At 40.2% G+C, this 15,964-nt stretch overlaps 1 protein-coding gene across 6 annotated transcripts in view; it reads right to left on the bottom strand.

The window, feature by feature from the left end:
* The window catches only part of IDE (insulin degrading enzyme), a 121,101-nt gene that overhangs the window by 61,964 nt on the left and 43,173 nt on the right, over window positions 1–15,964 (bottom strand). For all 6 annotated transcript variants that reach the window (XM_061635544.1, XM_061635542.1, XM_061635540.1 and 3 more), the window contains exons 5-11: window positions 11,497–11,619; window positions 9,714–9,826; window positions 9,170–9,332; window positions 6,224–6,316; window positions 4,688–4,779; window positions 3,450–3,530; window positions 2,343–2,446 (exon numbers count right to left, since the gene is read on the bottom strand). In XM_061635544.1, the coding sequence (XP_061491528.1) occupies window positions 2,343–2,446; window positions 3,450–3,530; window positions 4,688–4,779; window positions 6,224–6,316; window positions 9,170–9,332; window positions 9,714–9,826; window positions 11,497–11,619 (769 nt within the window). The remainder of the gene's footprint in view (window positions 1–2,342; window positions 2,447–3,449; window positions 3,531–4,687; window positions 4,780–6,223; window positions 6,317–9,169; window positions 9,333–9,713; window positions 9,827–11,496; window positions 11,620–15,964) is intronic.

The following is a 15,964-nucleotide window of genomic DNA, read 5'->3' as shown; positions in this document are numbered from 1 at the left end:
GCCTCTGGCTACATCGAAGGGATCTGGCGAGCAGGAAGGATGAGCAGCATGGAACGCGCGTTGGTCCATGTTGAGTGGGGGTATGGCAGGAACCTGTGGTAGTGACTGCATTTGTGTGAAATAAGCCAGCATGGCTTGGAGTTGGGAGAGGAAATCAGGAGACAGCTGCAGACCAGATGTGGGAGATGTATGTGCCTGGTGGGCTGTTGGAACAGATGTCTGAGGCGGTAAGCCAGAGGTAGGTTCGTTAGGCGAACCGTGAGGGGGAAAGCCAACAAACTCTTCCTCGTCAGAGGCAGTAGCAGGAGAATGGAAAATATCACTTACGTGTGTCTGTGCTGTGGTGGTTGTTGGCACAGAAACATAACGAGGACGCTTTGGTTTACTATGGCTGGAAAGATGTTTTGTCTTAGCCAGTGCTTTGGCATGTCTGGTCTTAGACGTGTTAGTATGTTGTGGCTTGGCTGATTGTGGCATGTCTGGCTGATCTGGCACCATGTGTGTTGATGGTGACATGCCTGGCTGTTCTGCCATCTTATATGAACCTGGGTGCAGTACACTGCCACGGAGGGGGCAGAATGTAAAGACCCGAACTGGCACAGCGTACTACCACGGAGGGGGTAGGATACACTGGCAGATGGCGAATGCACTGCCACAGAGGGGGCAGAATGCACAGAGGTATCCACGTTAATATAATATAGGCTGTTTTAGAGTTGGCACACTCAGATTAGTGCTGTGGGCTGGGTTTTTGGCTTGTTCACGGCCCCATAGGGGGCAGGATATGTAATGTAAATCAGATTTAATACAAGTCAGCCACTGATATTAAAGCTCCAGCCTTGATAATGTAATCCAGCCACTAGGATTAAAGCTCCAGCCTTGATAATGTAATCCAGCCACTAGGATTAAAACTCCAGCCTTGATAATGTAATCCAGCCACTAGGATTAAAGCTCCAGCCTTGATAATACAATCCAGCCCACTAGGATTGGAGCTCCAGCCTTAATAATACAATTCAGCCACTATGATTACAGCCACAGTAAAAATGTGTGTAAATCAGCCTTGTGTAAGTTTGTCAGCAGCACATATACACAAACATACAGATAGATAGCCTGCAGGGGAGGTATCCGAAGCTAAATAGATGGTAACAAAAAAAGGCGGGAATTTTGAATTTCAAAAAATGGCGCCCGGAAAAAAAAACGGGCGGGAAAAAACGATCAAAACGGGGCTGAGGGAGAAGGAGCAATGGCGGCCGTCGCAAGCGAACTGGGGGAAGGGCTGGCCAGCACGGACTCGCCGAAAGCCGCAGTAGCGGTTGGAAAAAAACTCTGGAAGAGCAGGTAGAGGAACACACGGCAGCCGCCGCAGAGAGAGCCGCCGTCGCGGTCTGTAAAGCCCTTCGCAGTGGGATTTAAGCCACGTAGCGAGGGCGATCTGCGCTAAGGTAGTAACGGCGGGAGCCACAGCTGCAAGCTCCTGCAGAGATCGGATCAGCCGCAGCCGCGGCAACGATCAGGGGGGGGAGGGAGAGGGATTCCCCTTCCCTCACAAGCGATCAAAAGCGATCTAAAAAAAAAAAAAAAAAAAGAACCGCAGCCGCGGTCACTGAGGGAGCCCCCTGGCTACGGGGGGGGGAGGGGGCTTGAAACTGCAAAAATAAAGAGAGCCACAGCCGCGGTCTCAGAGCACCCCAATCAAGGGAATAAAAGGAATTAAATAGCCCTGAGAAAAGGGGGAAGAGAGCCGCAGCCGCAGTCTCTGAGGGGACCCTCAGTAGGCTAGACACAAAAAACAGAAAAAAGGTTTTGAAGAGAAAAAGAGAAACGAATACGAGACTTAGCTAAATGCTACGTGAAATTCCAATCTTGTTCGTACGAAGGCAAGAATGAACTGGAGAGTGGGAGGGGCATGACGTCCCTAGTCTTGACTTCAAAAACATTCTTGCCTTCGCACGATAGGTGGAACTATTCCCCACAGTGATGGCCCACTTCCTATGGAAAATGGAGCCCTAGTGTGAAAGAATCCAGAAGAGTCAGTGACACGGACATGAAACTTCATAAAGTGCATCAAGGCTAAATAATTCAAAATGATCACATGTTGGTTGTCTAAATGTAACAAAGGCATATAGAATTAACCCTTAAAATTACTATCTAGTGTTCTCCTTTCCTCTTTTCATCAAAGTCATGTTGTGCTAAATATCTTTGTATAAAATGGGGGAAATATTACCTTTAAGTTGTTGTCTGTGTGCGAAGTTATTCTGGATTTAATACCATTTGGATCTATTATAAATTTCAAGCACCACAATCTCAATCTGTACAAAATACCAGGATATGGTAATATAACTTACCGAACATTTTCAGGTCTCAGTTTATCTAGTACCATTTCTATTAAATCAGGCCTAAATTCTTCAAGTAAATATTCAGCAGCAAGAACTTCTTCTATAGGATAGTACTAAAATAAATGAAAATGTGATCCTTTTAGTTTAAACTAAAACATTCTGCGTAATATTAAAGTGATAAAAATATAGCCCTCAAGTAGACTCACTGAACTAAATGCCTCTACTCAGAGTTATGACTAATGTCAGATAGTACCCATAGTACGGAAGGAATCACGGTCATTAGGTATGCTATTAATAACTCAAAATAAGGGCCATCCATTCTAAGAATGACACTGTTGATATAAGAGATAAAAGCAGTAAATGTTGACCCCTGGAGGATATTTTTAACTTAACAAACACAATCATACAATTGTATCTCAAGAAATCTATTTTCAGGAATTCTAGTAAGATTCTTGAGTATATAAACTATTGTCTCAGAAGAAAGGAAAGAGTTCAGTATTGTGAGCTTTTGTTAGTCTGCAAGGGATCTAGTAACCAAACGTCTCTCTAGATATGAAGACAAGTAAAAGACAATATAAAATCTGTAAGACTATGGATCAATAAATAAGATGATATGTTTTTAGGACCAGGCCGCAAGGATTCCTGGTACAGGAAGCTTATTCACCAATAAACGTTTCTGTGCATTGTAAGAACCAAACTGATTAATAACTATCCAAGCAAACAAGTAATCAGTTCAGTTATGCTTGGAAAAAGGAAACAGTGTAAATTGTTCAGCTATATCCAGCAGACGTCTGGGTCGCACTCCAGTTGTGACAACTAGCCTTTCCTGCTTTATTTCACTGTCAATACATGGAGACTTTAGTCAGGAGACATCAAGCCGCCACCACTGTTACCAGAAGGCTTCTGGACTGCAGTTCCCATCTTGGATGAAGTACGTAGCTTTACTTGCCTATTAATAGATGCAAAAATACATTTTTGTGCTTTTCCCCACCCTTAATGCCCAACTTTCTTGAACATGTTTCAGAAATGTTAAAAAACATTTTCATATTAAATACAGTCTAATAACATGTGCTAATTGCATAACATAAATTGCCAAAAATAAAAGCCATAACTTACATGAAGAATCCCTGCAACTTTTGAAGTATAGCCACGGGGCCGTTCTTTATCTTTAAACCTGAAGGCAACAGCATTTAGATCCTAAAAGGAGAAAGAAAATAAAGTTATACTGTCATTCTACTCTTCATATTGTAATGAATTGTCAGGCTAGTATTTTTAAGCAATAATAGGAAATGAAGCTTGGACATAGATTTTGTTTTTGAAACACGATGGTTTATGAATGCTGTCAAATAAAAGAAAATAAGTGGGAAAACTGCTTAAGTTATTACAAGGTATTTAGGCCAAAGTGAACAAGACATGCAATTGGTTGTATTCAAATGCATTAATAAAGAAGCCATTCAGAAAACAGATTGAACTAATTAGGATGATAGGTAAACAAAAGAAGGTATCTGTAAGTTACAGACCTTGTAAAGTAGAAGCGTTTAGATGGATGCAATCCCCTGAACCAGCTGTAAGCCTAACTATCATAAAGTCCTTCACAACTAAAACAGATTAGCAGCAATCTGATAAACTGCACTTAATGACCTACAACTCATTTTTTATTAAAATGCTAAGTGGAACCCTTTCACTCGTTAGTTCATTACCATAAAACAACGGGCTCATTCACGAGTTCTATTCTTAATGAAAGACCAGATAAAAGCCACTCTCCCCACCACCACACCCAAGTTTGAATCCTCAGCAACAGATCCCCTTCTCTGTACAGGATGGATAGGAAAACAGACCTATAGTCCTCCCACCAACTATGGAGGTCATTGCCATGGCCAAGAGGCAATCCCAAGAACTGAAATCTTGCTCTGCCCTATGCACATCAGATTAAGAATCTGTGGTGGTGATTGGAATGAGGCAGAAGTTAGGAGTGAATGACAGAACAGCTGATGAGTGGGGAAGGTAAGAGGGGAAAAGAGCAGGACAAATAAAATGGGGGGGGTGAGAACCCAAACTCTACTGCTACCCGTCCTGTAACATTTTATGGCCCTTTAATTAATACGATTTTTTAATTGTTTGTAGGATGAATTTGTGAATTATTAGATATGGTGTTATTTCAGATGTTATGGGTTTATTTGTTCATATTTGTTTATTAATTTAAATTTATATCCCATCCTTCCTCCTGAAGGAGCCCAGAAAAAAATCATCAGAAGCAATCTATTTCTAATTAAAGTATTTTAAGTGAGAGAAGTTCCAGTGGTGATCTATAAAACTACTTGACAGAAAATGCTAATTATATAACAATGTCATACCTTACATTCTTGAAAAACCCATTCTTGAGGTCCTTCTGTACGTAGTTTTTGTATATACTGAAACATGTGTAAAATAATATCTTCCACGTGTACTTGAAGAAAAAAAGATAAAGACTATATGCAAAACAATTTCTCCAGGAAACACGAAGTTAACATTTTTCTTTTCTTTTTACAGAGCAAAAACTAGACTTGACACAAGACAACTGTGATTAGGATGTTGTGCTCATGTGTGCAGGTTTTTTAACGAATCAGCAGTCCTATGTATGTACTTTGAAGATCAGGGTGTTTGCAGCCCTTTCTTCCTGTGACATTCCCTGATCTGTTAGCTCCAAGGAGGGGGAGGTGAAAGAGACCCTAAGGCTGCAGTTCTAATCCCGCTTACCTGGCAGTAAGCCACACTGAATTCAGCAGGACTTACTGCTGAGTAGACATGGTTAGGATTGTGCTGCTTATCAGAGAACTTCAAAGATGCGTCTAGTTTGGCCCTTATACCTAAAACTAGCAGCTCGGTCTGACAGAGGCTAAATTTGTATAAATAGTACAAACCTGAATGTACAGCATACGTCAGACACATCTATACGCATAATATAAAACAAGAATAAAGAGTAACAAGCAAACAACATGCATATTGTAATACTTTTATACAAAGAATTTCCAGAGATATAGACTCGTTGGTCAGTTATGATATTCATAGTGCCTCAATCTGCACATAACACTACGCAAACAATGGCTTAGCGTGAGTGAGCAAATGTGTGGGTTCCCAGAAAGAAAACTGTGGCTTTGTTTGTCCTCTAGTTCTGCTGATGTCATGCTGCAGTGATCTAAGCCATGGTTTGGCTTAGTCTACATCCGAACCCAGACCCAAGGTGTATGTTGATCCAGATAAATCATGAGTGGTAAGTCACAGAACAAAGGTTGGCTACAGCTCATTGTTAGTCTGTATCAAGATAAACCATGACTATGGGCTTGGACATAACACAAACCATAAGGCAAATCATGGCTTAACTCAGAACAATGTGGCAGCAGCAGCAGCAGAGGAGAAGCAACAATTTTATATTTGGGGACCCACACATTTTCTCACTTGTGCTAAGTCATCATTTGGTTTAGCATTACATGTGAACCGGGTCAGTGAAACACTATTGACTCATCAGGAAGGGATATCCTCAAATTAGCTTTTTGATAATTTCAACAAAATTAGATATGACAAGAAGTAGAAGTATTCAGAAGGAGGAAGATAATTTTAACATCTACAGAATTTGGAATGATCATAAGGAACATTTGTCCAATTCTCTCAAAAGAGCACTTATAATCTTAACATTACAAATTTTAGGCAGCAGGACTGTTTTTAACTCTACATTTTTGTATGTGATGGGGAAGTTAGTTTGAAGCCAACTCATTTGTCTCTGACATAACTAGTATAGTATGGATTTCCTATAGATTATTTCTCTCTCCTGAAGATGTAGAGTGTTCTTAGCCTATTGAGATGAATGTGCTCTAAATCCTAACTCAACAGAATGAAAGAAGGGATCCACTTACAAAGTCCTTCTTCAGTAAGGTCAACATTAATAATGAAAAACATGAAGCCTCTAGCACCTTCTTTTTGTCCTCCAACCAGTGTATTTACCCAGCCTGTGAAATAAAGTATATTTAAAACTCACACACAATAGCATATTTAAAACTCACACACAATAGCTGAATTGAGTTTTCTTAAAGTTATGTTATTCTGTTTACTGCTGTGCTTTGAATTGTTTCTAATTCTAGTTTGAAAGGCAGTCTGTTTCAATGCTCCTTGCACATTTCAGAGGTGACACGGGGGCCTTGACCAAGGAGGCTTATCCAATTCATTTAAATGTTAAGAGACAGAACGTGATAATAGAAATGCATGCATGAACTGCTCCAGATACTGAAGACAATGGTAAAGTTAAAGTGTGCACATAGCTTCTATGCATGAAAGGAAACCCTGGACCGGGCTGTTTGACTGTCTTTAATTTTCTTGAGCATAGTTCTGGTGGCAGCAGCATCACTGGGTGGCCACAGATTCATATAATTTTATCACTATCTGTTTAACTTACCTGTAGTTTTCATTGTAGGAAACCTGACTAACCACAGTTTAGGATTGGTAGTTTAGTGAGTCAGTATAAGAGCTGGGATCTTTTGTTAGGAAGCAAAAGTCACAGGTTTCAGGAAAATAATCCCTGCCCCCAATCTTTGGGAGAATAACTATACCATGATAGTTTTGCTTGTATTTATAGCATGGATGTGCAAAGGTGAAATTTAGATTTGGGTGTTCATTTGTACTATAGATACAACAGTGTATATCAGGGGTTCCCAAACGGTGGTCCATGGCCACCAATGGTCTGTGAGCTCCATTCAGGTGACCAGCAGCATCCCTGTAGATTTGTAGTTGAAGATGGAAGGCATCACATCTGTTGCATAAAATATTCATATTGATTTTGAACTGCATTTTATTGCTTCTTTTATTTCTTATAGATTTTTTGTATTAGAATCTGAATTTTATGGAATACAATAAAATACAATACAGTAGGACCCCACTCATACAGCGGGTTACGTTCTGGACCCCGCTGTAAAGTGAAAACCGCTGTTAAGCGGATCCCATTGACTTACATTGACCAAAATGGTGCCCGGCGGCAAAAAACTACCATAAAAGCGGAACAAGCGCTGTAAAGCAGGGCCTTTCTACAATTCACAACCGCTGTATTAGCGGAACGCTGTAAAGTGAAGTGCTGTAAAGCGGGGCCCTACTGTATATATGAAATAAAAAAGCAGTTAAAACACAATCAAATCAGCATCTAGAACAGCACATTACAATTGCTACAACAGGCAGAAAAATAATTAAGCAGTTCATCAAGACCATCAGCAATTTTCAAGTTGTCCATGGGGAAAAAAGCTTGGGAACCACTGGTCTATGCCCAACTACTAATGCAGGGGTGGGGGACCTCTTTTGGCTTGAGCTTTTGACTTATTACATTTGACTTTTTGACTTATTACATGGAAGTGTCACAACACGATGATAAAATTCCTGTAATCATCCCATGCTACCCCCTCCTCCATGATACCACCACAGGAAAGGGAGCAACAATTTATGTGGAAGGCTATCCTATCCTTTCTCTATGCTACCAGATGGGGAGCTGATTTATATAAAAACGATAACCTTGAAGAGTACAGGGATTTCTCACCTTTGGTGACATCTGTCTGCATCTGTGTTGGAATTGCTTTTTAAGATGTTTTAAAAGGTTTTTTAAAAAGATGCTTTTTAAGATGTTTTGTTTTAATATATTTTAAAATCTGTTTTTATGATGTTTTAGAGGGTTGTTGTTTGCCACCCTGGGCTCCTGCTGGGAGGAAGGGTGGGATACAAATTTAATAATAAATAAATAAAGACTGATCATGTCACCTTACCCTTGCTTACAGAATGAGAATGGCCACAGCTGCTCTGAGCTGAGAGATGGCCTTGCTCATTTCATAGCCAATCTGAATTTGACCCTCTCACTCAATTTAACAGTCAGAGATCACCTGCACATCTCTTAGATTGCTGGTTGTCAAATTATAGCCAAAAGAGATCTCTCTTCGCTGCGGTTACCATTGAGTGAAACAGGCTTCACCTGAGAAACCAGCTGGTGGGCAGAGGGAAGCTCAAGTTTCACAAAGGACCCTCCCTCTTGGCCTGTGATTTCCAGTTGCCTTTGCACGGCTAGGGGAGATCCAGAGAAGAATTGGGGAGTTTGCAATGCTCATCTCTTCTTTAAGTTGAGTATTACAAGACTCTGAAGCTTGTATCTGGGCAAGAGCCACGTAAACTCTGCCAGCAACTCTAGTTCCAGTATGACAACTGAAGCACAGTATTTAATAACCAAGGCTAAATTTGGAAATAATGCCAAACCATGATATAACAATCAGGAATGCCCATGTAGGCTTCCTCCTCCACTTTTCGGTTTTCACTAAGCATAGTTTCTCATGTTCACTAAGCTGGCAAACTTTGGTTAGTTGATTCCAAACCAAAATTTGAAATCACAGTATGAAACTCATGAAAATTCCTGCATAATTGTTTCCAGTCATACCAAATCATGATTTGGGATGCATTGCCAACAAATGGTACATTGTCAAAGTTTAATAACTAGTGACTTATAATGTGGAAACCAAATCACCGCCCATTGCCATGTGACCCCTGCAACAATATGCATGGCCTTTGATCAGAATGGAGAACTGTATCTTTGCTCTTGGAATTGGAATGCAAGGACCACAGATGGGATCCCTTATCTTTCAGATGAGAAATATTGAGCCATTGATTAAAAAAGATCTCCAGTACTATAATGAGTGATTTTTTAAAAATATCATTACTGAAACATAGATTTTTGTTTACTTCAGTTCTACACTTTTTAGGGACAGAGCTGTAAAGAAGCATTTGTCCCAAGGCTTCATAACATGCTTAATGCTTCAATGACAACTCACTGCAAGTCTTACCTTTAGCTTTGAGTTCTGATAAAAGACTTCCTGGACCTTCATGCCCAATAAGATGGCCAAGATAATGGCCAGGGTTTGATTTATAATACTTTTGAAGATCTGGTATTGGAAATGTGACATAAAGGTTTCTAATGTCTTTAATAGGTACCACTTGATAAAGTTGCTGTGAAATAAACAAGTAAAATAAAACTGATTTAAACTTAAACATTTTGCCTTTACAAAGGTGTTTTTCCTCTCAAATATACCAGATGCCACCCATTACAGATATACCCCTTTCATGCATAGGTCACAACCTAAAATTAATATTGCTCAAGTGCATTTTCTATCAGAGCAATTATTAATATTTCAGGAAGTGACTGGTTATGCCTACATGTAACAACCTCCACCCACATAATTTACAATAAACATACCATGTTTGTCTTGTCACACCACTAATTCTAATATCCTCTGACATCACCCAACATATCAATGTAATTCTCTGCATCTTAATGAAGATATACAACATAAAAATATTTTTAAAGAAGTCACAATGCAACAAACCCACCCTGAGATGTTCTTCCTGGAAAGGATGTTCAGGGAATTCTGGTAATGGAACATTTTTGTTTTCCACTTCAGAGAATAACTTCACTACCAAACTTGTGAGCTCATCTAGAGATTCTGTAAATATATAAAAAGAGAAAGTTACTCCTGGTCAAAGTTCTGTTAGTGTTGTACTTGATTGCTTCTTTTAGAGAGAGCCCTACCTACTAAGAAGGGCCTCAAGAAAAGTCAGTATCTAAAAACTGAATTTACTTTATATACTTTTCAAAATACAAATTCTGTACCCAGAATTAAGCCTGTACGCTTGACACTACATAAGATATACTGTACAGTATGTTCCTAAGGAATCAGGAGAAACACATTACCCACTTTGGGGTAGTGACCACTGGAGAATTGCAGGTCACTGACGCCCTGCTCATCTACGTCCTGGTTTCTGGAACATCATCACATATTTATCCTGTATATTTTTAAATCATCAATAAGCAAATCCTGGGGCTAGAAACAAATGTATTATATAAAAGCTGACATTTTCAGAATGCCAAATTCTGCAGCAGATACAAAATCGTTCACTTCTACTACAAACCTGCAGACTACATACCCTGTTATCTATCCTATCAGTTAACAATCCTATCAGTTAACAGACACAGATGTTACAGCTGTTAGGGATCTAAGTAGAACTTTGATTTAGAGTTTTGCAGGGGGTTGCATTCTTTGCCCTGCACAACACATGAATTCCTCTCCAACTCTTATCCTTTGGTTTGGTGAACTGGAATTTTAGGATGTCCTTAACTACATTTTGCAGAATTCAAATCTATCAGTGAACTATGACAGATACGCAAAAGGGGAAGGAGATTCCGTGACCCGCTCCTGATCCCTAAAGCATGGTTCTACATTATGTTTGCACTAGCCCTTGCTGTCTGGAATTCTGAAGTTAATTTCAGATATCCCAGAGAAATAAGCACATAAATGCATAGAGGATTACTACCATTTTTCAAAGCTAGGGATAATTTTCACCTCCAAAATTGGTGCAAACCAAGATCTCAATGACACCTATAAAAAAAGGAAGATTAAAAAACTAAAGCTATATTTGAAGTGTTTTCTTCAAAAAATTAATGCAGTAATATATATTTTAACATGAAGTTTATTCATGCACAGAAATTTATGTTAAGTTCCAAAAATAAAAAATGCATGACAAAATTTATAAAACAATTGACGTAATTGTGCTACCCATAAAGGTGTCTCCCTAGGCTCCTTTGGGAGGAAGGGTGGGATACAAATCTTATATAGTATACATACACACACACTTATACATGTACGTATGTATAAACATTGTGTCCACACGCACAATGGTCCCGAGCCATAAAAATACAGATTAAACTTTTGGGCAGGAATCCAGAGCACATGCAAAGTAGTTAAGGGGGGGACATCAATGCTTTCATTTAGCATCAACCTCTTATCCCTCTATCTTTAAAGAACACAGGGGATGCTAATAGAAAGGGAGAGCTGAAAAGGCCCTTTGCATGGGCAGAATATTACCCACACTGCTTTGGTTCTCATTCATATTTTAATGTTTTATCAGATGAAGGCACTGTTGTCATATGCAATGTGCTTATTCATATACCCCTTATTCATGATTTCTAACATTTGCAGCTCAATGTTCATGTTTTTATCTTTGAAAACAATTAAACATTCCTTGCTTTAATTACCTAAAGAGTAAGCTCCAATGCAATTCCATTATATGTTGATAAAATATTTAAAGAAGCTTCCAAAAAGTGTGGCGTTCTTACCTCGTCCTAGAACACAGACAGCCATTACATTTGATGAATAATAAGTGGAGTGAAACTTCAGTAACTCTTGTCTTACATCTATTCCTTCTTGGTTTGGTCTAGTTTCCAATGTGAATTTGTTTCCTACAATGCAAAGATAAAAAGAAGGATGTGCCATGACTGGGTAAGAGGTGCTCAGTCCTGTAAAAATCGTTAACCCCTGCAATCACAGGGCAGGCTAGTGTACATACTCCTCAGAGGAATTACAGCATTGGGGTTGTTTTATTTTATTACTACTTTCACATTGCACCTTTCTACCAAGGAGCTCAGATGGCATACATGGTTCTTTCTCCCTCAAAAAAACATTTTGTTCACACAACTAGGGCCGCCGCCACACTGCTACAAGCCCTTGGGCTCCAGACCACCAGAGGCCTCCCCCCCCACACACACATATGCACGCTTTAATATACTCAAGTCATGCTCCCTCTTGCGTCGCCGCGTCAGTGTGCATGTTTGCTATCACCCAAGATGCCCCGCCACCCTCTTGAGTGATGGCAGGTATGCACACTGGCGCTCCTGCCACCATCTTGGGTGATGGCAGGGATGTGATGATGCAAAAAGTGGCACGACTGGGCATTTTAAGCATTTGCCAGTTTTATTTATTTATTTATTTATTTTAATAATTTATACCCCGCCCTAGTTCATAGAATTCAGAGCGGCGAACAGTAACAATATCCAATACAATCTAAAATAACAATAATAAGAGTACAGTAACAACATTAAAAATCAATTAACTATTAAATGTTTAAAAGCTAAACAAAACAAAAAAGTTTTTAACTGACGGCGAAAGTCCATGAGTGAAGAAGAACGTCGGATCTCTGGTGGCAGATTATTCCATAGCATGGGCGCTATGGTCGAGAAAGCTTTATTTCTAGTATTGGCACGGCGGATTATAAAGGTGGATGGGATAATGAGAGAGTGTTCAAAAGGTATTCTTGTCGGTCGCTGAGGTTTAAATTCCAGAATACGATTTGATAAATATATTGGTGCTAAACCATTTAGAGCTTTAAAAGTTAATACTAAGATTTTAAACTGATGACGGAATGAGATCGGAAGCCAGTGAAGTTGATAAAGCAGAGGTGTGGTGTGTGTCTGTGGGCTTGCTCTGGTCAGCATTCTTGCCGTCGCTCTCTGTATCAGCTTAAGAGGGCGAAGTGATCTTGCAGATAGTCCAATATATAGGGAGTTGCAATAGTCCAGTCTTGAGGTCACAAGAGCCTGTGTCACTTGCTTCAAGTCCGACATCTCTAAAAAAGGACGAAGTTGACGGACTAGTTTTAATTGAGAGAAAGCACTTCTGGATACTGTTGCAATTTGAGGTTCAAGGGACAGAGCGGAATCTAAGATAATACCCAAACTCCGAACTTGGGATTTCAGAGGGAGTGGGACCCCGTCTAAGGTAAGTAGGTTTTTAATTTCATGAGATGGTTTTTGTTCAATTAACAGAACCTCCGTCTTCTCTGGATTAAGTTTTAATTTATTCCTATTAGTCCAGTTTTGTATGGCAACCAGGCATTGGTTTAGGGGACGAACCGCCTCTATGGTATCTGGAGAGAAAGAATAGTAGAGTTGGGTGTCATCTGCGTATTGATGGTAGTGTATTCCGAATTCGTGGATAATCCTTCCTAGAGGCTCCATATAAATATTGAATAACATTGGGGATAATACGGAGCCTTGGGGGACACCGTATCGTACTGGCCAAACCTTGGATGAGAAATTTTCAAGGACAACTCTTTGTAGCCTGCCCTCCAGAAAGGAGCGGAGCCATTGTAGTACCGTTCCTCGGCATCCTATACTAAAGAGGCGGTCTAAGAGAATGGTATGATCAATAGTGTCGAATGCGGCTGACAGGTCTAGCAAAATTAAGTAAGTTAGATTTCCTCTATCCAATTCAAGTCGTAGATCATCTACCAGTGCTGTTAGCAATGTTTCGGTCCCATGTTTTGGTCGAAAGCCTGATTGGAAGGGATCATAGCAATCATTAGTATCTATAAATGTTTGAAGTTGTGTGGCTACAGCTCGTTCAATAACCTTACTGATAAAAGATAAGTTAGATACTGGACGGAAATTGGTAAGAAGTGTGGGGTCAAGGGAAGGCTTCTTCAATAAAGGAACTACAATTGCTTCTTTCAATGTCTTGGGAACATGGCCTTGTTGGAGTGAGGCATTAATTATCACACAGAGCCAGTTCGCAAGTTGAGCTTTTGATGTTTTTATAAGCCATGAAGGGCAGACATCAAGTGAGCAGTTTGTCGGTCTCATTTTAGTGAGAAGTTGGGGGATATCAACCGGTAAGATAAGTTGAAAGTTCGTAAATTAGGATGGGAGAACAGTTTCAGATGGAGTGTCATTGGATTCTGCCAGTTTGGCTACATCAATTTCTGATGGAATATCATTATGTTCTGCTATTTTAATAAGAGTCCATGGTGGAGCGAATCTGATCTATCTTAGTTTCAAAGAATGTGGCAAACTCCTGGCAACGGGATTGAGAGTGGGCTATATCAGAAGCCGGCTGTTTAGGACGAAGAAGGCTGTTAACTATCTGAAAAAGTTGTTTTGGTTGATTTCCGGCTGAATTGATTGCAGTTGAATAGTATGCTTTTTGGGCAGCGTGTCTGGCCAAAGTATAGATTTTCACAAATTCCTTGGTTTGGGCTCGATCAGATGGACTCCTGGTTTTTTGCCAATGGCGTTCTAGCTTTCGATAAGTACGCTTCATTTCTAACAATTCTTTGGAGAACCAGGGGACTGATTTAGATCTTGTAATTTTTAATGGGCGAAGGGGAGCCATTGAATCCATAATTTCAGTCATAATGTTGTTCCAAGAGGAGATCAAAGTGTCGATTGGAGTTCCAATAGGGGGGCATGAATATTCCTTAAACTTTGATGCGAATAGGTCGGGATCTAACAATCTCTTAGGGCGATATACTTGCAGGAGTGGTCAATATACTTAGGGCGATATACTTGCAGGAGTGGTCTTGCATGAGAGAGTGGAGCTTCTGCTCTACACAACCGTTCAGTCATGCTCCACAACCCGATGCTGGTAGGGATCATGGAGTGGGAGCTCCATCCTCTCAGCCACAGGGGGCCTTGGCCAGTGCCCGATTTGGCTGCCTGCTGGAGCCAGGACTGCTCACAACAACCTGATCATGGGCCAAGTGCATGCCGCTCCTATTTATATTTCTGTCACTTGGTACTTCTACCAAGGTACAAGATGTTTATGCAATTTCCTGCTTTCATAACTTGAAGACCATTTGTGGCTCAGCCTGAATAGCTTGGAGTTAGAATTGAAATCTGATGTTGTGTTCTCAAAGGACTGCCTCCATAAACCCTATTCTGGTATTTATAATAAAGGTTATGTAGAACAGAAATACAGCTATGTCAACCATATAGTTAGGGCTGTGCCTATCAATTACTTCAGTGTACAGCCTCACAGTTGAAGGACAATTTCAGGCCTTCAGATATAGAGTTCTTGATTCAGCAAAGAATGGTTTGTTGAAGCAAAAATGAGAAGTTAGCTCAAGTACTTCCCCCTTGTTCCCTTGGCTTCAGAGAAGGCTGCCTGGTTTGTTAAAGCGGTTTCCCTACTATGTCTGAATTGGAAAACTGTGGTTTAAGTCAGGTCTATCAACGAGCTACATCGTCCACTGAAAGGCAGAGACTTGACTACTGCAGTTCCCAGGTTCCTCCTTTTTACCCTTTCCCCCCTCTTTAACTTTTTATTAAACTTTTCATAAAGGAAACCACTTTACTTAACCCCCTGCCTCCCCTCCATGGATTGACATTCACAGTAATTCATTTACATTTGAACTCTTCATCAAAACAGTATGGCTTATTGAATTTCATCTTCGACTTCAAGAAAGGATGGTGATAGGACAAATCCACGTAAGTATAACTATTTAAGGCAGACTATCCATATTCTAAGAATATTTCAGATGTTCCCCTTTCTCTTTTTTATATAGGCAGAAGTCTCCACTACCCCATGCACTCTATGACAGTCACAAATGGGTATATGGTGCAGGAAGAGAAGAATCTGTACTGCATTAGCATAATCAATACATTTGTTCCAAACTGCAAGGAAAGTGTCTTTTTTCTTCTTGTCTTTTGTTTCTTTTATCTTCTGTGTAAGTTTCTCTAGTAAAGCGACCTGCCAGATCCTCTGGTACCAAGAATCTAGGGTGGATATTTTAAATTATTTCCAGTTCCAGGCAATCACTGACCTAGCTGCAGAGAAAATATGGTTCAAGAGCAATTTATGATTCAAATCTGATTCTGAACCTATGAACAGTCCAAGGAGGGGCATTTGTGCTGATGGGTGAATCCACTGGCTTGTGGTTGTGCTGGCCTCCTGAAAGACCTTTGTCCGGAACTCTCGCACTCGAGGGCAGGACCATCACATGTATTCATATGTCCCAATCACTGCACATCC

The sequence above is a fragment of the Rhineura floridana genome, chromosome 7 (assembly GCF_030035675.1).
Source record: "Rhineura floridana isolate rRhiFlo1 chromosome 7, rRhiFlo1.hap2, whole genome shotgun sequence".
NCBI classification, from domain to species: Eukaryota; Metazoa; Chordata; class Lepidosauria; order Squamata; family Rhineuridae; genus Rhineura; species Rhineura floridana.
The sequence above is the reverse complement of the archived record's forward strand: the minus strand, read 5'-3'. Positions and strand labels throughout refer to the sequence as shown.